The 24,903-nt window shown below is 47.5% G+C and overlaps 1 protein-coding gene across 17 annotated transcripts in view; it reads right to left on the reverse strand.

Annotated features, from left to right (window-relative positions):
- Window positions 1-3,724: 3,724 nt before the first annotated feature.
- PRMT2 (protein arginine methyltransferase 2) overlaps window positions 3,725-24,903 on the reverse strand; it is a 56,217-nt gene continuing 35,038 nt past the window's right edge. For 8 of the 17 annotated variants that reach the window (XM_063640417.1, XM_063640418.1, XM_063640419.1 and 5 more), the window contains 7 exons: window positions 19,969-20,130; window positions 18,849-19,013; window positions 9,777-9,952; window positions 7,728-7,857; window positions 6,748-6,884; window positions 5,092-5,263; window positions 3,725-4,365 (listed from right to left, as the gene is read on the reverse strand). In XM_063640417.1, the coding sequence (XP_063496487.1) occupies window positions 4,333-4,365; window positions 5,092-5,263; window positions 6,748-6,884; window positions 7,728-7,857; window positions 9,777-9,952; window positions 18,849-19,013; window positions 19,969-20,130 (975 nt within the window). In that variant the 3' untranslated portion in view covers window positions 3,725-4,332. Of the gene's footprint in view, window positions 4,366-5,091; window positions 5,264-6,747; window positions 6,885-7,727; window positions 7,858-8,547; window positions 10,649-12,788; window positions 14,998-15,321; window positions 16,826-18,848; window positions 19,014-19,968; window positions 20,131-24,903 lie in introns of those variants that run through there. The other 9 variants (XM_055280080.2, XM_055280079.2, XM_055280078.2 and 6 more) reach the window with 8 other exon arrangements.

The raw sequence follows: 24,903 nt of genomic DNA on the forward strand, positions 1-24,903 counted from the left end.
AGCGACTTGGTCTTAGAAAACCTGGGTCCTCTCTATTTTGAGGTCTGGAACAGCTGGAACAGTCTGGCTGCAAGATGCATGCAGGACGCAGATCTGCCCCACATCCACTGTTGTTCTCCACTACTCCAATTAACTTCATAAAACTTAAAGTAGGAATGTGTTGCTGACATGGCAATACTTGGATTTTGTTTGCTGTGCTTTCTGAAAAATCTAGTTCCATTAATTTATTTTATTAATGTTTTTGTATATCCTTATTTGTTTTCCATTTTATGAACACTATGACGAATGAAAACAAAAGCATTTCTTGTTCCACATCCCGATGCCAAGATGAGCAGTTTCCAGTGCAAGTCAGGGGCCCTGGGAAGACTTCAACAAGCAGCTCTGGAAAACGAGGAGGCTCCACCCTGGAGAAGCCGCATCTCAGCCGTCACCCCGGGTGGGGTGAGACCAGGAGGCACTTCCATGATTTATGTAACACCTCGCTCCCAAAAGCATCTGAAGCATTTCACACACGTACACGCCTCGGGCAGAATTAAGAGTAAATAAAGGCTCCTGGACGCAGACGTTCCCATCAGGGAGGCCTTCGTTTCCAGGGGTCGACGCGTGGGAGCTTCCTCCGTCCAAGCGCAGCGGGTATTTGCAAAAGAATAAGCTCCCCCAAGAAGGGTCCTCAGAAGGGCGCAGACCTCCGGCCGGAGGCGGTCCTGAGCGTTAGGGCTGGGCCGACTCGAGGGCGGGTCCTCTCCGCCCTGCCCCCGCGGTCCCCTGTCTGCCCAGCGTCCCCGCCGCTCGCTCAGAGGGGTCTTCGCTCCCAGAGGACGTGTCTCTCCCGACTCCTTGCGGACTTCCCCTCCCGGGAACGGCGGAGTTCTGCACGGACGCGGCGGGAGAAAGCAGCGGGTTAGGGTCTGGGCTTTTTGTGGCTCGAAGGACACACGGAGGGAAGCATCCGCGCGTGGGAACAAGGACTTCTCCCAACTCCTTCCAAGTGGGTCGTCCACGGACGCACGGGCTTTCCGAATTCGCCCCGTGTTATCCCTGCTGGCCACTTGCTAGGGCCGCGCACACCTGCGGATAAGGAAACCAGTATTTGTTTGAACAGAGTCCTCCAGGAGAAAACCGTCCAGTTTTGAGCCTCCGCCCACCCCCAGAGGAAACCCGACAGATTTGTGCCACGGTTCCTAATACCTAAGTGAGAGGCAGACACCTGGCAACCCCGGCAAAGGCGCGTCTTAGGCTCACCGGACGCTCCCTGCACCCGTCCCTCTGGCTGCCGAGCCCCCAGCGCCTTCCCGTTTCGGAAAGAGGCGGGCGCAGACCCCTCAGGGTGTCCCGGGGGACGGCAGGTCCGGCTGGTAGCTCCAGGAAGAGGCGGGGCGCTGGGACCCCAGCGCTGGGAGCTGCGCGCACCGGGATCCGCTGGCCGCCTTCTGCGTGAGCCCAGCAGGCGCACAGAGCCCTCTGCATCATTGCTCACCTGTATCAGGGCTTTTAGGCCCAGATGCCAACAAAGTTAGACTCCAAGTGAGCATCTGGGCCCCCAGTGCTTACAAAGCTGAGCAATAAGTACGAAGTCATGCCTGTCTTTTGTGCTCTGTCACCCAGGCTGGAGTGCAGTGACGTGATCTCAGCTCATGGCAACCTCCGCCTCCCAGGTTCAAGTGATTCTCCTGCCTCAGCCTCCTGAATAGCTGGGATTATAGGTGCGCGCCACCACACTCGGCTAATTTTTGTATTTTTAGTAGAGACGGGGTTTCATCATATTGGCCAGGCTGGTCCCGAACTCCTGACCTCAGGCGATCTGCCCGCCTCGGCCTCCCAAGTAGCTGGGACTACAGGTGTGCACCATCATACCCAGCTAGTTTTTAAGATTTTGGAGAGGCAAGGTCTTGTTATGTTGCCCAGGCTGGTCTCAAACTCTTAGGCTCAAGTAATCCTCCTGCCTTGGCCTACTGAAGCACTGGGATTACAAGCATGAGCCACCGCATTTGGATGAGATGCCTTTTCTAATGACCACGTATGAAATTGCACCCAGACCACCAGCCTCCATGTCCGTGATAGAAAATCCTGACACAGGCTGGGCACTGTGGCTCACGCCTGTAATCCCAGTACTTTGGGATGCCAAAGTGGGCAGATCACCTGAGGTCAGGAGTTCGAGACCAGCCTGGCCAACATGGTGAAACCCCGTCTCTACAAAAATACAAAAATTAGCCAGGTGTGGTGGTGCATGCCTGTAATCCCAGCTACTTGGAAGGCTGAGGTAGGAGAATCGCTTGAACCCGGGAGGCAGAGGTTGCAATGAGCCGAGATCATGCCACTGCAGTCCAGCCTGGGCAACAGAGTAAGACGCCGTCTCGAAGAAAAAAAAAAAAAAGAAAGAAAATCCTGACACAGCTTCTTCACAGCTCAATACTCAAAAAACAAACAAACAAAAAAAAAGCCACCGAAAGGGAAAAGATATTCACAAATATATATGTGTTACAGGACTCAGCCAGATTATATCAGGAACACCTGGAATCTCAATTAGAAATAGAAAAAAAACAAACCCTAATAGTAAAATGGGCCAAAGACTTAAGCACCTCAAAAACAGGATATCCAAATGAGCGGCAAATCTACAAAACTGGATTCATCAATGAAATGTATACCAAATCCACACGCCCACCAGAGCAGGTAAAATGCAAAACACAATACTGGGTGTTGACAGGGATGCCAACTCTCATGCACAGCTGGCAGGGATATTAGATTCCTCGACTTGAAAACCTGGTATACAGTGTACACCCAACAGAAATGTGTACATACATGCGCCAAAACACATAACACAGAAATGTCCACAGTCTCAGTAATCATCATAGCTAAACCATGGCAACAACCCAGAAGGACACCATGTGAAACAAGATTCATAAACTGTGGTCTATTCATGCAGTTGAATACTATGCCACAGTGAAAAAATCAACCACGCCACACTGTCTAAAATTCATAGATGACTCTCACAAACAATGTTCAATTAAACAAGGCAGACACAAAAGAACACATGTACGACTCCATTCAGGCAAGAGTAATCGACAGTTACAAGTTAGGACACCACCCTCGAGAGGGTGGGCACTGAGTGGAAGGGGAATCGGGGAATCTGTAGTGTGTCCTGGCCTGGATGCTGGTTACATGTGCATCCACTTTATAAAATGCCATCATCTATGTACCCACGACTAGCGCTGTTTTCAATATATCTTTGATATTTCAGTTTTGTTTTTTGGGGTTTTTTCTTGAGACAGGGTCTTGCTCTGTCACCCAGGCTGGAGTGCAGCAGTGCAATCCTAGATCACTGCAGCCTCAACCTCCTGGGCTCAAGTGATCCTCCCGCCTCAGCCTCCCGAGTAGCTGGGACTACAGGCACATGCCACCATGCCCAGCTAATTTTTGTATTTGTTTTGTAGAGACAGTATCTCGCTCTGTTGCCCAGGGTGGTCTTGAACTCCTGAGCTCAAGAAATCATCCCACCTCAGCCTCTCAAAGTGTTGGGATTACAGAGGTAAAGCCACTGCACCCAGCCTATATTTCAATAAAATTTAATAAAAATCAAAACAATACAAAAAAAGTTATGGACATGTATCTACTGATGTGGAAGTTTTTTCACAATACTGAGAGAAACTTACAAAGCAATGCATATAGTATGATCCTGTAATTACAAAAAATAACATATATGCATAAAACAGGATACACAACAACATTCACTCATTTAAAAATATTTATTGAGCATGTGCGATGCACCAACACACAATTTATTTGGAAGACGTCTACACAACTGTACTATCCCATGCAGAGTCCCATCGCGTACATCGCCACCTTAGCTCGCGTGCTGAGCCAGGGCAGTGTTCCCTACATGCCACTGGCACAGCCCTGTGCAATCCTACGTCCCACATGAGTGGATGAGCGACGGCAGTAAGGGCACCACTAACACAGGAGGCAGGGACAGTCACTGTCACACGGTACACGGGCTGATATGCGTGCGTCCTAGGAGTGTAGACCTAGACCTAGCTTAGGAACATGGAGCTCCGACCTAGCCACGGGTCGGCACTGTGGGCACCACGGGTGAACACCTGGAAACACAGCCTACTTCTACAGGGCAGACACTGGGCAGCGGGGGTGGCCACGGCAGCTCCTGCCGAGCCCAAGCGTGTTTGTCTGTGAAGGACCCTGACGTCACCTGCCAGGCTGGGGAGGGGTCAATGTGGAGTGAATGTTCACCGACTTTCGCAGGAGTGTGCAGCAGCCAGGTGCAGCTTGGTTTGCTTGTGCAAAGATATGCACACTGCTTTCCAAATAAAGCATCAACTATCATCTCCAGATGGGAAAGACTTTTTCTCCAACCTGAAAAAGATAAATGACGACAGGTCAATCAGATGATAAATCATTTGATTAACATGCTACATTTCCTAATGGTTTAATATTAGACAACAGTATTCAGGTGCAGAATTTTTTTAAATGACAAACTTTTAACAAAAACTTATCACAAAGCAAAGCACAAAACAAATATAAAAAATGAAGGAAAACCATTTATTTTTATTTTCTTTGCCACATTATTCCTGAGTCCAAAGAAGAACATTCCATTTTCAGCAGCCTCTGAGCAAGGAAGCCTGAGTGAGCTGGGCAAGCTACACATGAATTCACACACGGATCCGAAGGCTGCCAGTCAGAACACGCATCACGGACAACACACCTAGACTAACTGCTGCCTGGGAAGTCACAGAGGCCTGTGTAAAGGGAGCGCCAAGGCACAGCTCAGGCTTCTGTGCATCTGGGGGCCCCTCTGGACATGGCACGAGGGGCCTCAGGCTGATGTGGGTCTCTGCTCTCCCTCACTTACCGTGTCACCTGAGGAAATTACTTCCCTTCCAGAGCCCTCCACTTCCTGGGCTGTCAGATGAGAAATGAAGCCAATAACAACAGGCGCTTTCTGTGTGAGGATTAAATCACTCCTGCACAAAAGGCATGGACCCCAGTGTGGGCCAGCATCTGCCATCACTACCACCACCCAGGCCTGTCTCCCTGAGGACCAGCACCCACAGAACAGAATCTTACAACTACGTATCTTACTTTTTGAGATGTGGGGTCTTGTCTGGAAGTGACAGCCCAGCTCAGAGCCACAGACATGTGCCTTCTCCACACTGGGTTTCTCTGCAACACAACTGAACCCGTGACCACGTCTCCTGTATGGACAGGGACTGGGTCGTCCAACATAAACAGCGTCTGCTTCCAGTGTGTGGTGCTGCAAGACAGGGGTGTGTGTGACCTGGAGGCTGAGCTAGGGCAGTCTCCACATGGCCCTCGGGGCGCTGACTCAGGCTCGCACTGGCTGTCGCCCCCAACAGCACCCACACAGCCGGCAGTCCACCCTGAGGGCCTGGGGACACAAAGCTTGGCTTTTCAGGCTAACTCGGGGAACATATACACCCCCAGCCCTGTGATCTAAAGGGACTCTATGGGATACACTGGGATCAAAGTTATGCTGGTGAGACAGATCCTGCCAATGCCAAACACAAGGCTGCTCCTGAGACCACTCAGATTCCAGGAGGTATGGACGGCTCACCCTGGGTGGCCCAGAGGATGCGGGAGCTCAGGGGACACACAGCTGCACTAAAGGTCCCGTGTGGTGCTGACTCCCCAGCCCACCAGGAGGACTGCTGTGCACCCCCTTCCTGCACCCTTGCCTAAGTTGCAGAGGCTGGTGATCTAGCTCCTGCTGTTAAACTGTGGTGTACACAGACAGAATCAGGTCCAAGGAGTCGCTTCTGTGAAGGTTACAAGGTGAGGACAACTGTCACATTTGGGGGGAAATAGTAAAACGCTAGGATTCTGCACTGCGTTGCGTTGGAAACATCTCTAAGTTCTTCAGGCTCTGTCTGCCCTCAAACTCCCACTGTCCACGGTGGGGCCAGCAGTGAAGTGGGGGGCTCCTCAGGTCTCCAGTTTTTCCCTGACTGTGGCCACACCCCTCACCCCAGCCTGTGACCCAGGTCACTGCCCCCTCCACGACCCCAGACTCGGGGATGGGTATAACCGGCCTCCAAGCTGCCCACCTCCACCCGGTGACGGCACTGGAGGGGGCACCACAGGAATCTTGTGATGGGGACCACATGCCAGGCCAGGTCATTAACCCCGCACCTCTGCGACCTCCCTGGAGCCGGGGTCCCCTCGCGGGGCCATCACGCTGGGGAGTCAGCGGGCCAGGTGCCAGAGCGGGGCAGCCAACCCCACCCAAAGGGAAGGCCTGCAGGGCCCCGAAGGCAGCTCCACCGCCACACATGCTCAGGGTGCTGGCGGGGAAATATGTCCCAAAAAACAAGCGCCTCCAAAAGCGTCAGGTGAACCCCGACGTCCTGTGGAGGCGCTTTGGGTCAGACTATGAAGAGCTGTGGCTGCTCCTCGGGGGCTGGAAGACAGGGAGCTCCTCTCGTTGGGGCTGTTGTTGGGGGGGACGCCCCAGGCTGGGCCCAGAGTGGTGGCGAGACCCGGAAGGGGGCACACAGGCTGCGGTGTCTACACCACCCCTGTGCCCCCACGCGCGCCGCCCCCACCCCACCGCCCGCACCCCCATGTGCCCCACCCACCCACAGCTGCCACGCCGCGTCCCACCCCCTCCTGCGCGCCCCATCTCCGCGCCCCCCTACTCCCCTGCGCCCCATCTCCGCGCCCTGCCCCATCCTCCACGCCCCCCACCCCGCACCCCGTGCCCGCGCCCCGCACACTCACGGGTGGAAGGGCCCGGTGCTGAGCACCTGCGGCGGCTGCCCCTCCTGCAGGCTCTGGAAGTGGACGCTAAACCAGGCCGTGAAGCCGTGCAGGGTCCCCGCCTTCCTGATGTCGAAGCGCAGCTCGCCCCTCAGGGTCTGGGTCAAGCAGATGACAAGGCACGCGTGGGCACCGCGTGGCACCGCAGGGCCCAGATTGGGGCGGCCCCCTCTGCGCGCCCCACGCAGACGCCGAACGCGTCAGGAACCGCAGAAAAGCCCCCCGCCCTGGGAAAACCACCCCCAAAACCCGCATCGTGAGTTCAGAGGCTTCAGTCAGAAACATTTCAAGCATCTGAGCTTTTTGCGCCCAATTTTCTGCCCCAGATTCCTGCGGAATCTTTTCGGCGCTCAGCTCTTCAAGTTAAGGAGTTGGAGAGCTCCAGGCTGGGCCTTTCCACAGCAGAACGAACTAAAAACCAAAGCGCGCCCGCGCCGCCACGCCCGCCCCATCTCCAGACGCGGCGCCAACTGGGGTGCCAGGCAGGGCGGGGGCGCGGGGAAACCGCCCAGAGCCCACGAGCGCCACCGCGCGGCCGCAGACAGGGATTCACGGAGGGAATTCTAACAATTCTGTCATGAAGGGTGGCTAAAAACACTTGAAAAAAAACTGTCATGCAAATACCATAATGAAACGAAATATAATTTATTTGATTTTGAAGATGCTGAGAATATTAAACATAAATCTAAAATGAAGACGCTGGAGACATAAAGAAAATGATGTACAATATGAAAGAATCAAAATAGAACGTAAAAAAGAAAAAAGACTGGAAAAAATCAGTAGCAAACGTTTTATAAACTCACTTGTTTGTATAACAAAATAATCAGTTATTCACTCACACCCCCAGCACTCACTGAAGGTTTATGATAAGCCAGGCTCTGGTCTGAGTGTTTCGTGGTCACTGACTATCGAATGTAAGGAGCAATTCAGCTTTTTCTCACCTCTAGATCAGAAATTTGCACGGTTCTCATGTCCAACTGCAATATAGTGCACGGTTCAGAGAGACAGTCTTCTGGTTTCAAAATGTGGTTATACTTGGGCTTTGAAAAAAACTCCTTAATTGCTAAAGATCTAGGGGAAAAGGTCAAAGCGACTGTTGAGAGAAATTGCAAACATCTTAGGCTTCAAAACACACATGTGGGACCACGGTGAGTGCTTTCCCTTCTGTGTCACCAGGATGCTAAGCCACTATCTGGGGTCCTGGAACCCCAGAGCAGCCCTCAGGCCTCCAGAGGCCCTGGGTGCCTCCCCCTCTGAGAGGACCCAGACCCTACCAAGGTATCCAGAGACTTCCTGGGCCTGACCTGGAGGCATTAAGGAGCCTGCGAGTCACTGGGCACTTCCCTGTGAGGTCTCATTCATGGGATCTGAGCACACGGAAACCAACGCTCACCCCTCATAACCTAGAGGACAAGGGGAGTTGCAGCGTGTCTTGCCTAGTTTTAGAATGTATTTGATTTCAAAATATCTTTTGTGGGTTTTCTATTAACAGTAAATGAACGCGGTATTCCTGCTGTAGGTTACTCTATAATAAACGAAAGGAACTAGAAGGGCTGAGGCGGCCCGAATGAGTCTGAGTTTCAGGAGAAATACTTGCCCTGTTGCTACACAAATTCAACACAGAAACAGACACTAGACACCGCATGGCCCCTGCATGTCACCATTTGCCAACCCCCATCACTGGTTGCACTGGGCTTGTAAGTCACCTATTATTTACCACAGAAATGTTTTTAAAAATAAGCAAAGCGGTAACTTCTGAAATAGCAAATAAAAGTGAATGTTTTAATAAAGATTCCACTATATTTACATATTTATTTTTCTGATAAAAAATTACGAATTTAAAAATTGGAAACTATGGACAAGCATAAAGAAAAGCTTAAATTCCCCATATGCCTGTCTTAGCATTGTGATATACTTATTTTTATCCTCCAGACATATTTATATAAATTTATTTATGCAAGCAAACATCCATTCTGTATACACGGTTTATTCTGCCAAGTTTTACTGTCTCTTAAACCCTTTCTAAATATCATTACATATCTCTAAAAACCTATGGTTTCTTTTTTAACACATGCACAGCAGTGCCCCACCAGATGGATATACAGCAATTCAATCACGTTCCTCTGGACGGCCACTGGCTTCCAGTGCCGGGAGGAACACTCAGGTGGGAGGCTCTGGCAGTGACTGGGGTGGGCGGCCTGATGCCAACCTCTAAGGCCCCGGCAGCCACACCTCCCTGCCACTGCCAGGCAAGCCCGGGCTACTATCTTAATTTACTCTTTGCTTGTCTGGTAGGGAAAACAGCATGTATTTTAATTTGCATTTTAACTACTAACAACGTTATAATTTTTCATATATTGGTAATGTTATTTATTTTTTGCGGTTTGCCTGTTCACATGATTGGGCTGTAATTCCATCTGGCTAGTCATCTCTTTCTAATTGATTCCAAGACCTGGCAGCACATGATTTCCCTAATTACTTGTTTGCTTTTACAATTGTGTTTTTGCTGATTTCTGCCACACAGACTGCCAGATTCTATCTAGCCCAGGGTCCATTCCATCCATTGTTGCTGCTCATTTCTCCACCTAAGATGGTGCACACAGGCCCCCATGCATGGATGTCTGTCGCTGACGCTGATGCCATGCAGAATTAAGTTTTCACGTATGGCGTGAGAGAACAAGGGCTCATCAACTGCTCCAGAATAATTTGCTGACTTGGCCCTCACTCCCTCCTAATCATAATGCCACCTTTTTCACATACGAAAACTTTTGTTCCTTGCATTCTACCCTGCTCTGCCTATCTGTCTTTTCTTGTTATAGCACCGTACTGCTTTAATTACTCCAATGCTACAACAGATTGTCCTATCTGGGTGCACAGGTACCCTCATTTATCCAACCGTCGTATGGGATCTCCCACGGCCTTGGCCCACCTGCAGACTGTGGACCAGGAGGCCCCACAAGACGGTGCCAGTCCCAGCTGTGGACACTTACTTCAGAGCGCTGAGGTTGAACTCGTACGCGTTGTCCCAGAAGAGCACCTTGCTACGATAATCCTTATCAGCACTGCAGGGCACAAGGTGCAACGCAGCCATGGTGGGCCAAATGACCCCGTCCTCCTTCAGCCAGGCATCCCGGGCATACAGGATGGACTCGATCATGAACTCAAACTGCATAGGAGTGAAAGACACACAGGAGACACATCACAGGCCCTGTGGCTGCACAGGCCTCTCACCACCACATTCGTAACACTAGTCTGAGAGTTCTACAGTTTTAGCCTCAAGAATATTCCCGCCTAGGCCAGTGTACCATGCAAGAGAACATCTCGAGGGTTTATTTTATGCCCACATGTAATGGTCACTGATGCATCTCACAGCCTGGGTTTAAGTCACATAATTTCCCATTAGAACTATGAACTGCAGCAGAGCTAAAAGCAAGGACAAATCTTCACTCTTGTCCCATCTCAGTCATGGAAGAGTTCGTAGCAAGCAGATTTTGAAAGAGCCCTGAAGTGTTGCAGGGTCCCAACTGTTACATAAAATATATTTGGTCTGTAGCATTCTCAGAATTTTCACAACCCTTTAAGTGGACTGAAATCACTCCTTAAGAAACCGAAAGCCACGCAGGCATGCCCTGGCCATTCACGTGCTCCTTTGGTCCACCTTGCATCCCTCAGAAGGTCCCAAGTCAAGGGAAGCACATCACATCTATGACTGAGGAAGTGGGGGCCCAACGCCCTCAAAGGCCAGGCTTTCTGTCTAAACCAGATCTTGCTTCAAACACAGAAAGGAGTACAGGGAGCACCAGCGAGCTGGGGCCAAGGCCTGTGGCCCTTTGCAAGCCACCCGGGGAGGCTGCACTTCATCCTGTAGTTGATGAGAAACAACAGAAGTGTTTTGCTTTCCTTAAATAATCTCCAGCTGCTTTTATTATAGAAGTAATACATGTCTTGTATGGAAAATGTAGAAAACTTAGAAAAGCTCAAACAAAAATAAAAATCACATATTAACCCAGTACCCAGAAGGAACCACTGTTATCACTCTGCAGTTTACTTTCAAGTATTTTTCTACACATGCACACAAAAAATATATACATCTTGTTTTTTAATCTTATTTTTTCAGTTATATAGCGAAACAGCTTTTTTGGTGTACAGCCTACGAACTTTAGTGCTTGTGTGGATTTTGTCCTCACAACCACAGCCAGCATACACACGGCTCTGCCACCCAAAACACTCTTCACCCTTTTCTCTGGTGGTCATGCCCTCCCCGGCCCGACCAAGCCACCGATCTGGTCTCTATCCCCGTGGTCTTGTGTCTTTTTAAGAATATCATATAAATGGAACCAAACAGTACATAACCTTTCAAGACACGTTTCTTTCACTCACTGTACCGTTTCTGGGGTTCCTCCAAATTACCTGTTTCAATAACTGGCTCCTCTTCACCGCTCAGTAGTATTCCGCTGTGTGGATGCACCAGTTTATCCTTAAGGATTATCCAGATGAAGGACACTTGGGTTGTTTCCAGGTTTTTTTTTGCAATTATAAAGGGAGCTAGTATAATCATTCACGTACAGGTTTTTGTGTGAACACAGCTTGCGTATCTCTGGGCTGAACACACAGGACAGGGACTCCTGGGCATAAGGTGAGTGCACCTACAAGTCTACAAGAAAGCACCCACCTGTTTCCACAGTGGCATGTTCCCTCCAGCAATGCACGACTTTCTGCTGTTCCTCCTCAATGGCAGTTGGTATTACTATCTGATTTTTTTTTTTTTTTTTTTTAGTCATTTTTCAATGGGTGTAAGTGATATCTCACTGTGACTTTAATGTGTATTTCCCTGATGGCTATGTTGAACATCTTTTCATGTGTGTATTTCATATCTGTATATCCACTTTGGTAAAGTGTCTGTTCAAGTATTTTGCCAATTTTCAATTGGCTTGTTTTCTTCCTGGTGAGTTTTGAGATTTCTCTGTATATTCAGAACACACACTGGATATATTCTTTGCAATATTTTCTCCTAATCTTAGCTTGTCTTTTTTATTCTCTTAGCATCATCCCTTTGCAGAGCAGTCGTTTTTAGTTTTGATGAAATTCAATTTATCAACAGTTTCTGTTATGGATCATGCTTTTAGAGTAAAAACTCTTTGCCCAAGTCCAGGGGATGAAGATTTTCTATGATTTTTTCAAGAAGACTTATAGTTTTATATTTCACACACAGATCTATGATGAATTTTAAGTTCAGCTGTGTATGAGGTGTGAGGTTGAGGTGTTGTTTTTTAGATGTGGATGACAACTATTCCAGTAACATTTGCTGAAAAGACTGTCTTTTCTCCATTAAATTGATTTTTGAACCTTTGTTAAAAAAATCAATTGACCGTATTTGTAGAAATCTGTCTCTCATCTCCATTCCATTGACTTACGTGTCTGCCCCTTCACCAATACATTGTCCTGAATACTGTAGCTTTAAAATCAAGTAGTATAGTTCCTCCAACTTTACTCTTCTTTTTAAAAATTGTATCAGCTACTCTGGTTCTCTTAGTCCATTTTTGTGTTGCCAAAAAGGAATACCTGAGGCTGGGTAATTTATAAAGAAACGAGGTTTATTTGGCTCATGGTTCTGCTGGTTGGGAAGGTTCAGGATTGGGCATCCAGTGAGGGCTTCGGGCTGCTTCCCCTCACAGTGGAAGGCAAAGGGGAGCTGGCATGTGCAGAGACCACAGGGTGAGAGCAGAGGCAAGTGCGTGTGCCAGGCTCTTTTTCACAACCAGCTGTTGTTGGGACCTGAGAGAGCTAGAACTCACTTATCTACCCACGAGGAAGGGCATTCATCTATTCATGAGGGATCCACACCCATGACCCAAACACATCCCACTAGGCCCCACCTCCCAACACCACCACACTGAGGATCAAATTTCAACATGAGATTTGGTGGGGACAAACCATAGCAGTAGCTCCTTTACATTCCATATACATTTCATAATGAGCTTATCTATAAGAACAAATCCTGCTTGGATTCTAATTGGAATTTTATTAAGTCTACAGATAAATTTAAAAAGAACATACAACTTTACTAGGTTGAGCCTTATCTCTCCATTTATTTAGGTTTTCTGGGATTTCTTTCATTATCATCTCATCATTTTCAGCATCCACATCACGTTTGGTTAGATTTCTAAGCCTTTCATATTTTTGAAGCTACTGTAAATGATATTCTTTAATTTCTAATTGTACATTGCTAAGATATAAAAATGACTTCTGTATGATGACCTTGCACTCTGTGATCTTGTTAAACTCACTTATTAGTTTTAGGAAATTTTCTCACAGATTCCTTAGGATTTTCTGTAGGTTTTTTTGTAGATGTCCTATGTCATGTTAAATTTCCTTCCATTTCTAGTTTGCTGAGAATTTTATCATGAACTGATGTTGAATTTTGTCAATTTTTTTCTGTATTGATACAATCATGATTTTTCTTCTTCAGACTGTTAATATGGTAGATTACACTGATTGATTTTCAAATATTGAACCAGCCTTGCATTCCAAGGATAGTTTTTTTGTTATGGTGTATTATTATTCCTTTTATATCCTGCTGGTTTAAATTTGCTAATGTTTTCTTGAGGATTTTTACATTTATGTTCATGAGGGTTATTGGTCTGTAGTTTTCATATTTTGTGTTAACACTGGTTTTGGTATTAGGGCAATGCTTACGTCATATAATGAGTGAGGAAGTGTTCCCTCTTCTTTTCTGAAAGTTGTTTAGAATTGGAGTTTTTTCTTCATTAAATGTGTTGATAGAATTCACCAGTGAAATCATTTAGGCTAGAGATTTACCTTTCAGGTTTTTAAAGTATTAATTCAATATCTTTACTAGTTATTAGACCATTCAGGTTATCTATTTCATGTTAGATGAACTGTGGTAATTTGCAGTTTTCAAAAGAATTGGTCCATTTCATGGACCTTCTTTGCTTCTCACTCTATGTATGTACACAGAGGGAGAAGAAGGAAAATGGTAACTCAAGACTGTTTCAGGAATACAGCTGTTCCTTGGTGTCTATGGGGGACTTGTTCCAGGATCCCCGTGGATATTCAAATCCTTGGATGCTCAAGTCCCCCAAATAAAATAACGTGGTTTTTACATACAGGCTACATACATCCTCCGACAGACTTTAAATCATCTCTAGATTACTTCTACCTAATACAATGTCAATGTTATGTAAGTAGCTGCTATACTGTATTGGTGTGTTATTTGTATTGATGTTTATTGTTGTACTGTTATTTTTATTTTCAGATATTTTCAATACATGTAGGTTGTATCTACAGATGTGGAGCCCACAGATATTCGACCGTACTTCAAATTCTTGTCTTCTTCACCAATCGATTGCTACTATGTCTTTGTTCCAGAGTCCTCAAATAGTTTCTCCCTGTCTACTCTCCAGGATTTATAGCTGCATTCAGTGGGAGAGATGAAAGGAATATGCCTTCTCCATCTTACCTGGAATTAAAGCTAGGTTACCACTATGTCTAATTTTTAAACACAAAATTGGAATCATACTGTACATACTCTTTGTACTTTTTTTAAAAACTAGTAACATGTCACCAACTTTTTCCAAAGATTGTTAAAAATCTTTCTAAAACATAATTTTTAATGACCATATGTATTGCTACAATTCTGTTGTTTCCAATTTTCTCCCCATTTTAAATGGTGCTGCCATGAACATTTTTTAACATAAATTTCTGTACAAATTTGACTATTTCCTTAGGATAATTTCATCAAAAAAATTTGGTGCCCGGTCTCTGGGTCCAGCTGCTGGGAAGGAGGACACTGCAGTCTCAGCACCCACCAGCTCCTCCTCCTTCTTCCTCCCCCGAGGTCAATGTGCCCTCAGAAGTGCAAGCTGCTGATTAACTATGCTGCATTTTTTTATGACGTGAAAGTTCAGAAATGCTCCACACCAAAAAAAAAAAAAAAAACAAAATCAAGAAAAGAAAAAAGGCTGTCATTTTTTGTCTCAGTGCAGACAAAGTGCATTGTTGTAGAAGGAGGTGAAGAGACCTTGATTGGAGATGTCTAAGTGTAGCCATAAGCAGTCCTTCAAGCATGTGGCGGTAATGTTTACTGAAAAAGATGTCTCTGTACTTTGTATGAGGCAAGCTTTAAAACCAAGGAATCCAGAAGAGTTGATGGTTTTGTGTGTGTGCGTGTGGGCACCAGAACTAGCACCTCTGAAAAGTAAAATGATCGACATGAGCTCCAGGGAATGCAACCAAAAAGAAACATCAAGGCATAAAACACGAACGTCAAGCAAAGGGGCCAGAAGTCCTCCCTTAGGCCTGTCCCACTGGGAAGCCAGGCGGCCTTGGGTGTGGCCTCTGCAGGGTGCCCTGTGTAGATCGTCCTTCAGTGCCACAAACTGAAAGTGCCCGTGTTTACTCTTATCTTCTTGTTGTGTAAATAAGGCAAATACATTTAGGCCAGAGTCTTGCTGAGGGGGAGCTGTCCCATCATCTGAACTATGCATTCTGTAAATATGTGCAAACAGCCTTAAATAAATCCAAAGTCTAAAGTTTTATTGGTGTGAAATTAAATTCTTATTGGCCACGTGCCTGTTTTCATGAGCTAACTTATAAAGATTTTTGTTAAACTCAGGATTTGTGATAATACAGTCCATAAAACAGTACAAGGCTGTGTGAAGAGAATTATTACATCTTTGTTAACCTCAGCAGTTACTTTGTTTATTTTGCTTAGAAAATTGGTCATAATGTGGTTGTAATTTTGGTCCACATTCTTTATTCTTCCTTGAGCTAAAGAGAATAACGGAATATAATATGTCCTCATCACATATTGACAGCACGAATACACTAACAACGGTAAGACTGAGTCTGGCAGTCTTTTAACTCTACCAAGTGTGTAACGGAGACCCTCAGTGACCTTGCAAAGCATCCTGAAATCCAGGAGGCAGCCCCTGCACCTGCAGTGCCACTGGCTAGTGGGAGACTGCTGAGTGTGCAACCTGCTTCTCGGAAATCGTGGTGTGACCTCAGGAGAACAAGCAAGATCCTGTAACAACTAATGATAACGCAAATTAGGGCTCCATTGTCACCTGCTTTGTTAACAAAAATGATTAAATGGTCTGTTGACGATCTAGGACACCTGTGATATCTCTACTTGCGTCTCCTTCAGAACTTTGATGCTTCTGGAAGAACAAAAAAATTTTAATGCTCTTTGACTTATTCTGCCCTATTTTCCTTCAAAAGGCTTTACCAATTTACAATGCCAAAAAAAGGGCATGGCGGTGCACATTTCCCCACAACCTCAGCATGGGGAGCATCCGATATTAGAGGATTGCTCAGCCAACTTTCCAGGTCACAACTATTAAAGTTACTTTTAAATTGTTGGTGGCATTAAACAATGCTCAAGCTACTGGCCTCTGGCATTTCTGTGCCTTTCTAGTCCCTGCTCACCTTCCATGAGGTTACCTTTATCTTACGTTTTTCTTATTGCAACTCTTTACATCACGCAATTCTTTAGCTGCAATTCTTTAGTTTCATTTACCATTTAATAATTTTTAGCTGTGCTAATGTATGAAGGGGAATTTTTTGTCAAATATTTTATTTGACAGCTTCATTATGAACTTGGTTCTTAGAAAGACCTTTCCCATACTAACAACAAATAAACTTGTAGCAATTTTTTTATGTTTCCTCCTTTTCTTAAATATTTAACTCTTGAGCCCATCTGAGGTTTATTTTAGCAGATGGTGTGAAGAAGGGCCTCTTTTCTCCAAATCAGTCATTCCAGCACCATCTCTGAACAACTACCTGCCCCCGCTGCACTCACTGAAAGCTGCCCCTCCTATGCTAAACGCACATGCACTCTTCTCTGTCTTCAGACTTTTACTACATGTCAGCGTCAGAGTAGGAAGATGGGCCAGAAGAGATGAAGGCCTGAGGGCTGAGGGGCTCTGAGAACAGGCAGACAGCAGGCAAGGAGGATGTGAAGAGGGCCAGACGCACAGGTGCAGGGGAGAATGCAGCAGCTCAGGAGAGAGGCAGCCTGGGGACGGAAAGTGAAGGTGGGTACAGCTGCACCAACGACTCCCAAATTCACACCCTCCCTCCCTCAAAGCCTACCAATCCTGTACCCCAACAACTATTGCCATAGGGACTCTCACAGCCCCGTCTGCCTGTTCTGGGCCTCCTTGGCCTAAGTAATGATGGTGGTGGTCCCTCAGTCTCCCTGGGGGGAGTCTGAAGTCGGAACGGCCTCAAGCCCTCACCTGCAAAGCTCCACCTTCCCCCTCCACTGCCTGCACTGGAGAAAACCACCACATGGTCCTGTCTGACTTGCCCCAGCACTCCTCCAAATGTCCTGCTCAGGGTGGCCCCTCCAGGCCAACGCCCACCGAGACCCCAGGCCATGTCCCCACTGCCCAATCAATAGCTGGCCCTGCACGTCGAATGGGCGTCCTATGTTCAAGAACCACACAGATGTCCACCCTCCCCAGGGCCCTCCCTACCCCGGCCCCCAGCCAGTCCTGGTGGCCCACTCCCTGCGGCTCAGGGCTGGGAGGCACCGTCCTGCTCACGCCAGGCCCCCTTCGGCACATCCTGCCTGCTGGCCCTGCTCTGCATCCCCACACCTGCCCCATGCCAAGCCCTGGCTCCTGCATCTTGACAGTAAAGCCACAGTCAGTCCTGGAAGTCTGTGCACCTCCCACGCAGAGGGGCCTCCCCTCACACAGGCTGTCCCAGACCTCTCTGCATGCTAGGGGACCACAGCCAGTCCCTGGCCTCCAGTCCCGGCCACACATACCCAGGGGCCTCCAAAACACAGCCCACCTCTTACTCCATCACTCACACACCAGTGGCACTCCCCTCGGTGTCCAGGATGTGGCACAAAGTCCTCAGACAACAGTTCCCTACATCTGGCCTCTGCCTCCCTGATGCAACACAGTCTGGCCAATCTGGCCACTGGGCAGCCCTGGAACACAGCAACATGGTGAACACAGTGGCTACTCCTCTCCCCTCCCTCTGCCTCGCGTCCCTCCTGTGTCCCTCTCACCCAACCTGGGGCACAGCCGGACACTCCAGCAGCCAGGCTTCCCCATATCACTGCCCACACACCCTTGGCCTCACCACAGCCTCACTCCTCCTCTGTCCTCTTTTTGTCCCCGTGGCCGGGGCACCAGCTGTCAACAGATACTTGCTGAATGGGCGCTGCTGTTCGGGGGCAAAGGCAAATGCCCCTTCAGGGAGTAGGAGTGGAGCCCGTTTCTCCTGTGTGCCATCTTATGGCTCCACAGATGTTATTAATAAGCCAAGTCACAGCATGGACATTGAGTCTATTTACATTTATCCTCTGACAACAAAATTTCAACAGGACTAAAGGCCCAGTGCCATCTGTTACCAGGGGAAACCGTTTCCTGGGAAGCAGCAGCCATACTCCACACTCCTTCACCCAGACCCCATCTTTCTGGGTCTCTACACTGAGACAAAGTTTCAGGTTGGGATGCTCCACTGCAACGTCCTGTGTCCCAGGATGCTGAGCCCAGGAGGAGAGCGCCGGGCAGACAGCATCCAGCCACACTCCCGTCAACTTCCCTCCAAGCAGACAGCGTTTCTGCAGGGCATATTTGCAAGCAACCGGAAAACAGTCCACTTCCACCCACATGTGAAACTCAGGGTGAGCAACCGAGGCTATGCTGGCCCTACAGATGCCCAAGTGGCTTCACAGCATCACTGGGGCCAGTCTAAGGCGAGGAGACCCCGGCCAGGGACGAAGGCCCTACTGGCATTAAAGAAACAGCCTTACCTGTTAGGCACAGGATTTTTACAGACCCCTGAGGAGAACACAGTTCATGTAAATCACTCATGAAAATGTTACATCATTTTTTAAATCAGGTGAAAATTCAAGACACTGAGCCAATGTCCACACAAGAAATTAATTACACCTCACATTAGGGAAAACATCAAAATGAGTCATGCACGACCCTTGAGATCCTGAGGTCGACCCAGCCGAGCCTGTGCTCAGAAGCCCCCCAGCTCCGGCCCCCAGCTGCCCGCACGCCCGCCCTCACCAGCAGGCAGGTCCCCATCCACTCAGACACCAGCACGTCCACCTTCTCGGGCAGCACCACATCCTCCACCTTCTGCTGGAACACGGTGATGATGTCGGCAAAGCCATTCTGCAGGACCAGCTGCCCCGTGTGCTGTGCCATCTCACTGGCCTCCACTGCGTACACCTGCAGCAGCAGAAGCACTGTCAGTGCACATCCGGCCCGCACACGTCCCGTCATCTACTCTCCTGAGTCACAACCAGCATCACGAGAAACGGTCAATGACACAAGAGGGAAGCAGCGTTCCAGACAGCAGAGGCAGCGAGGGCTGGGCCACACCTGCCCCTCCAGGGGCACCCAGAAAGGAGCCGCCTCTAACCCTCCCAACTGCCCCCACCTCCTGGACAAGACACAGACGCAGGACTGCAAGAGGACGGAAGACTCGCTTGCCCAAGCCGGCTGCCACACGCACAGCAATCTTAATCCGTGACCAGCACAGCAAGTTCTTAGCACCCAAGTGACAATGCTGGTCTGTGCCACATCTGAGGCCTGTCAGACAATTTCAAACCCAGGTTCTCAGAGAAGGGTCTGGTGGGAAGCGCCCAAGCGCTGGGTCCTGGGTCCTGCAGAGCCTGGACTTGGGTGGACACTGTGCTGCAACCCCACCCACTGTGTAAGGAGTCTCCAAGGCTGCAGCTCGGCTCAGCTCAGCACCGTACAGACGGCCCAAGAGGGGTGGGGAGGGGGCCCAGCGTGTGCATCCCTCCCATCCCCATGAGACCATCCACACCCAAGGCCCAGCACAGACATGTGGGTGCACCTGTTTCTCTACTCAACTGAAATAAACGTCTCACAGAACATACCCCGCCCCACACAATTCATGGGAAATTTTCTATTCTGCCCTATTCCTGTCTGTGCTGTTTGTGACTCATTACGTGGGCGCCACAGCCTCTAGCATGCAGTCTCAACACACTGCTATTTTACCGACCCTGGGCCCCACGTGCAAGGACACTCATCAAGACCATGGAGTGATCAGTGAGCCCCCAACAGCTCAGGGTCACAAGTCAGCACACTCAGAGGCCACCTCGGACGTCACCAGCCTTGGCACAAACACCCGGGATGCGCTTAAGACCCCACTCACCGCTTTAGGCCGCGCATAGTGTGCACAGAAGAGACTGATGATTCCAGTTCCACAGCCCACGTCCAGGATGACCTTATCTGTCAGGGACTCTTTATTCTGCAGGATGACACTGTGGTATTTAGTTGTTCGCGGCTGGTCTGCCAACATTTCCAAGTGGAGTTTCTGGAAGAAATGCACATTCAGAATCACTGCCTGTGACCTAGAGCCATGCTGAGGTCTGGACCGAGATGGAGGGTCAGAGCCACAGCTGATGACCCCTGACCCCAACACCCTACATCTAAAAATATGAGCAAAACACAAGAGCAACAATACAGGCATCTGGAGTCCCTCAGCTCAGCACCGCATGGCCAGGCGAGCAGAGAGGCAAGAGGGACCACTGTGCACACAGGGGTGCAATGTCGCCCGGACCACCCATGCCCACCTGAGGCAGGAGGGACCACCGCATCCCAACCAGACTCCCCAGGGCCAGGTGTCCAACTAGAGAAAACAGCAATACACCATGAGAGAGAGGCCAGCGTAGGTGGGCAGGGGGTCCCCCAAAGTCCTGTGCACACATGAGCTCACCCCAAGGGATAAGCGAGAGACCCAGCCTTGTCCTGAGGGAGGAAAATGCCTGAAACCCAAGGACACCCACATGAGAATCAGCCACCTGGAAAGGAGGCAGAGAAAGGCTTGCTCAGGGCAGCCAGCAAAGCCGCGGGCTGGTGGAGAGGCTGCATCCCTCCCACCAGCACTCTCAAGCTGCAGAAGGCCCAGCCTAGAAAGAGCATTGCCAGAAAGAAGACAGGCAGCAGTCGGGAGCAGAGCGAGGACGGCGCCCAGACCATGCCAGCAGACAGGAGCCTGCACGAGGCCCTCAGAGCCCACCTTGGAACCTCCCAAGACTCCACAGAATAAAAAAACAAAGGGACAGGCGGGAGGCGGCAGGAGGCATAGACAACAAAGCAAGGCCCAACTCTCCCGCCCGGAAGCAACGGATGGGAAAGGCCTACAGTGCCAACCCCAGTGGAGACAGAGCTGGGGCAGCTCCATCAGCACCACACAACACAGTTCAGAGCAAAGCAGGTTCCCATCGGTTCACACCAACACAGGAATCAATTCACCCAGAGGACATGATTATTCTAAATACTTCTGTACCTAAAAACGGATCTTCAAAATACATGGAGCAAAACCAATACAGATGCAAGAAGAAATAGACAAATTCACAATTATCATCAGAGATTTCAACACTGTGCTCTCAGTAACTGACAGAAGTAGAGAGAAAAATTGGTAAGACTGTGGAAGGCCTGGACATCACTGTCAACCAAGTTAATCTCATTGGTATTTAGAGAACACTTCACCCAACCCCTTATAACGGTAATAATAAACAAAAAATATCTAGGAACAAATTTAACAAGAAAGGTGCACAACCATGTATGATAAGGAGATATTATCCTTATCTTAAAATGCTAAGAGATATTAAACAAAGCTTAAGGAATCAGACTGAGAGTCAATGTTATAAAGATGTCAGTTCTCCCAAAATTAACATAAACATTCCATGCAGTACCTACTAAAGGAGGAAGCACAACAAAATGATAACAAAATTAGTTTCAAAACAGTTAAGTGCCCAAGGCTAATGAGGAAAATGCTTTAAAGAAAAGAACTGCTGGAGACCTAGCTCTTGCAGACCCTACAAAGGTGCAGTGATGAAAATGATGAAGCACTGGGAACTGCAGTAAACAGACCAGTGAAACAACAGGAATTCTACAGCAGACCCCTGAAACCCAGAGCACGACAAACGCACCGTTTCACATCAATGCGAAGGGAATCGTCCAGTAACTGAGGCTGGGGTCGCTGGAGATTTGTGGGCATACATTAGGGCGGAATTTTACATTATATTTTTTACAACAAGTAATTTCTAGATTGTTTATTATTTAAAATCTCATTGTTTAAAATAAGATCAGAAGGCCAGGCAGGGTGCCTCCCCCCTGTAATTCCAGTACTTTGGGAAGCTGAGGTGAGGGTCCCTTAAACTCAGGAGTTTGAGGATACAGCGAACTATGATTGCACCACTGCACTCCAGCCAGTCATATGACAGAGTGTGACACCATCTCTAAAAAACATAAAAAACAAAAATAAAATAACATAGAATCGTAACAGTTCTGAAAAAAAAAGTGTGGGTATTTATAATCTTACAGTGAGGAAGGTTTTTCACAAAGAAAAGAAAAAAAAGTCACAAAGAAAAGAAAAACATATCAGGCTATACAAAGAAAAAAGTTCTATGTGGGAAAGAATTTCACAAAGTCACAAAAATTCACAAATTCAGGCTAAATTACTTAACACATGAATCAACAAAAATCAAAAGAAAGGGGCAAATAATATGAAAGTTTACAAAAAAAGAAAAAATACAAAAGGCCAATAAACACATAAAAGATGATCAATCTTACTTAAAAAATGGACATCAAAACTAAAAGATGCCATATTTAACCTTTAAGATCAAAGTCCTTCTTCACTTTGATTTGTGGTGATTTGATGTGTGGTAGAGCTTTCACACACCATCAGTGGATCCATGCCATGGTCTGAAATGTCCCCAGAAATCCACGTACTGAAACTTAATCGCCAGTGTGATGGCTTAAGAGGCCACCTTTGGAGGTTTGTGGTGGAAGAGGCGTTCCCAGCCCTCCCACCTTCACCACGTGAGGACAGCCATGAGGCGCCATCTTGAACGCCAATGCCAGTGCCTCCCCAGCCTCCAGAACTGCGAGAAACAAAGCTTTGTTCTTCATAATTTACTCAGTCTAAGGTATTTTGTTACAGCAGCACAAACAGACTAAGTGTATAATTAGCAAATCTTTCAGGAGGGCGAATTGGCAAGATCCACTTAAGGAAACCACACGTACACACACACACACACACACACACCCACCCTAGGAATTTACCCTATAGAAATTCTAAACAGCATTTAACAGGATTATATAGGACTCCATTACAGCATTATTTATCATGATAAACAGCTATTAAATAACCACTGTCCAAATATCAACAGGATCCTTTTAAAGTAACACAACGCTCTGCAGCTGTTATAAAGAGTAACAGGTGCCAATATGAGAGATCTTCAAAATACTACAGCTACGTGAAAAGAGCAAGGTGAAGACCTGAGTGGTGGAACAATGCCTTTTCTATACATTAAAAACATAAAATGCATTAGGTGTCACTTGGACTTCGTAAGCACAGAGGAATCTGGTGGGCAGTGGTTCTCTGAGCTGAGAGGCGGCAGAGCTGGGAGGCTGGCATTGGCTTTTCATTATGTATCTTTCCTTAATGGACAGAAATCACTAGCCATGTACAGACATGAATAGTTTTTAGCACTTTTAATTGTGAAATATGGCATACCTACAAAAAAGTGCAATAAAAAGTATCTGCACAGTTTATCAAGTATTGTTATATAGCAAACACCTCTATATCCAAACATCTCTATACCTATATCCAACCCTAGAACACTGCCAGCACGTCAGAACTCCTGACTCAGCCACGCTGGTCCCAGAGCCTCCCCTACCAGCAGGTAACCTCCATTCAACAATCAGGGGAGCCACTCCTGCCCTCAGTCAGTCTCAGTACCCATGCGCACTCACCAACAGTACCTTCTGGCCGGGCGCAATGGTTCATGCCTGTAATCCCAGCCCTTTGGGAGGCTGAGACAGGAGGATCACTTGAGGCCAGGAGTTCGAGACCAGTCTAGCCAACATGGCAAAACCCCCTCAACTAAAAATACAAAAATTAGTCAGGCATGGTGGCACACACCTGTAGTCCCAGGTACACAGGAGGCTGTGGCAGGAAAATTGCTTGAACCTGGGAGGCAGAGTCTGCAGTGAACCTGGATCCTGCCACTGCACTCCAGCCTGGGTGACAGAGCAAGACTCTGTCTCAAAAAAACAAAAAAAAAAAAAAAAAAAAAAAAAACTTTCTCATGTGGCCTCTTAACTTTATATAATTGAGTCAAACGTTATAGATTCTTTGCCCTATTCCTTCTTTCAACTAACATCATTTTTATAACATTCATCCTGCAAGTAACTGTTTTCATCTAGTTTTAAAATGTAACCAGAGATTGTTGCCTGGACCATCGGGTTATAGGCATTTCTCCATGGTGGGGAAAAAATGTCAGTAAGCTGTTTAGAAGTTGGGCTTCTATTATTTTTTTAGGGACAGAGTCTGGTTCAATCACCCAGGCTGGAGTGCAGTAGCGCAATCATAGCTCACCGCAGCCTTGAACTCCTGGCTTCAAGTGATGCTCTGACCTCAGCTTCCCAAAGTCCTATGATTACAGGCATGAGCCACCACACCTGACCTAAGTATTATTATTCATAGATTTATAGAATTTTTTCTATTTTTTTTTTTTTTTTTTGAGACAGGCTCTCGCTCTGTAGCCCAGGCCGAAGTGCAATGGCACCATCATGGCTCACTGCAGCCTCGGCCTCCAAGGCTTGAGCAATCCTCCCACTTCAGCCTCTCGAGTCGCTGGGACTACAGGCGTGCACCACCATGCCCAGCTAATTATATTTTTTATTTATTTTTTTTTTGTAGAGACGAATTATATTTTTTATTTTTTCTCACTATGTTGTCAGGCTGGTCTTGAATACTTGGTCTCAAGCCAATTGTCCTCTTGCCTTGGCCTTCCAAAGTGTAGGGATTACAGGTGTCAGCCACCACACTCAGCCTAATTTCGTTTTTAAAGTAAAATTTACTACTTTTTTTTTAAATAATGAGGGAGCATGCACATAATCTCATTGCTCAAATCATATCTCTAAGCCAGGGGTCGGCAAACTAAGCCATGGGCCAAATCTAGCCCACCACCTGTTTTTGGATGGCCTTCAAACAGTGGTTTTCACATTTTTAAATGATTTTTTTAAATCAAAAGAAAATAATTTGTGACACATCAAAACTGTACAGTATAAATTC

The sequence above is a fragment of the Symphalangus syndactylus genome, chromosome 5 (assembly GCF_028878055.3).
Source record: "Symphalangus syndactylus isolate Jambi chromosome 5, NHGRI_mSymSyn1-v2.1_pri, whole genome shotgun sequence".
NCBI classification, from domain to species: Eukaryota; Metazoa; Chordata; class Mammalia; order Primates; family Hylobatidae; genus Symphalangus; species Symphalangus syndactylus.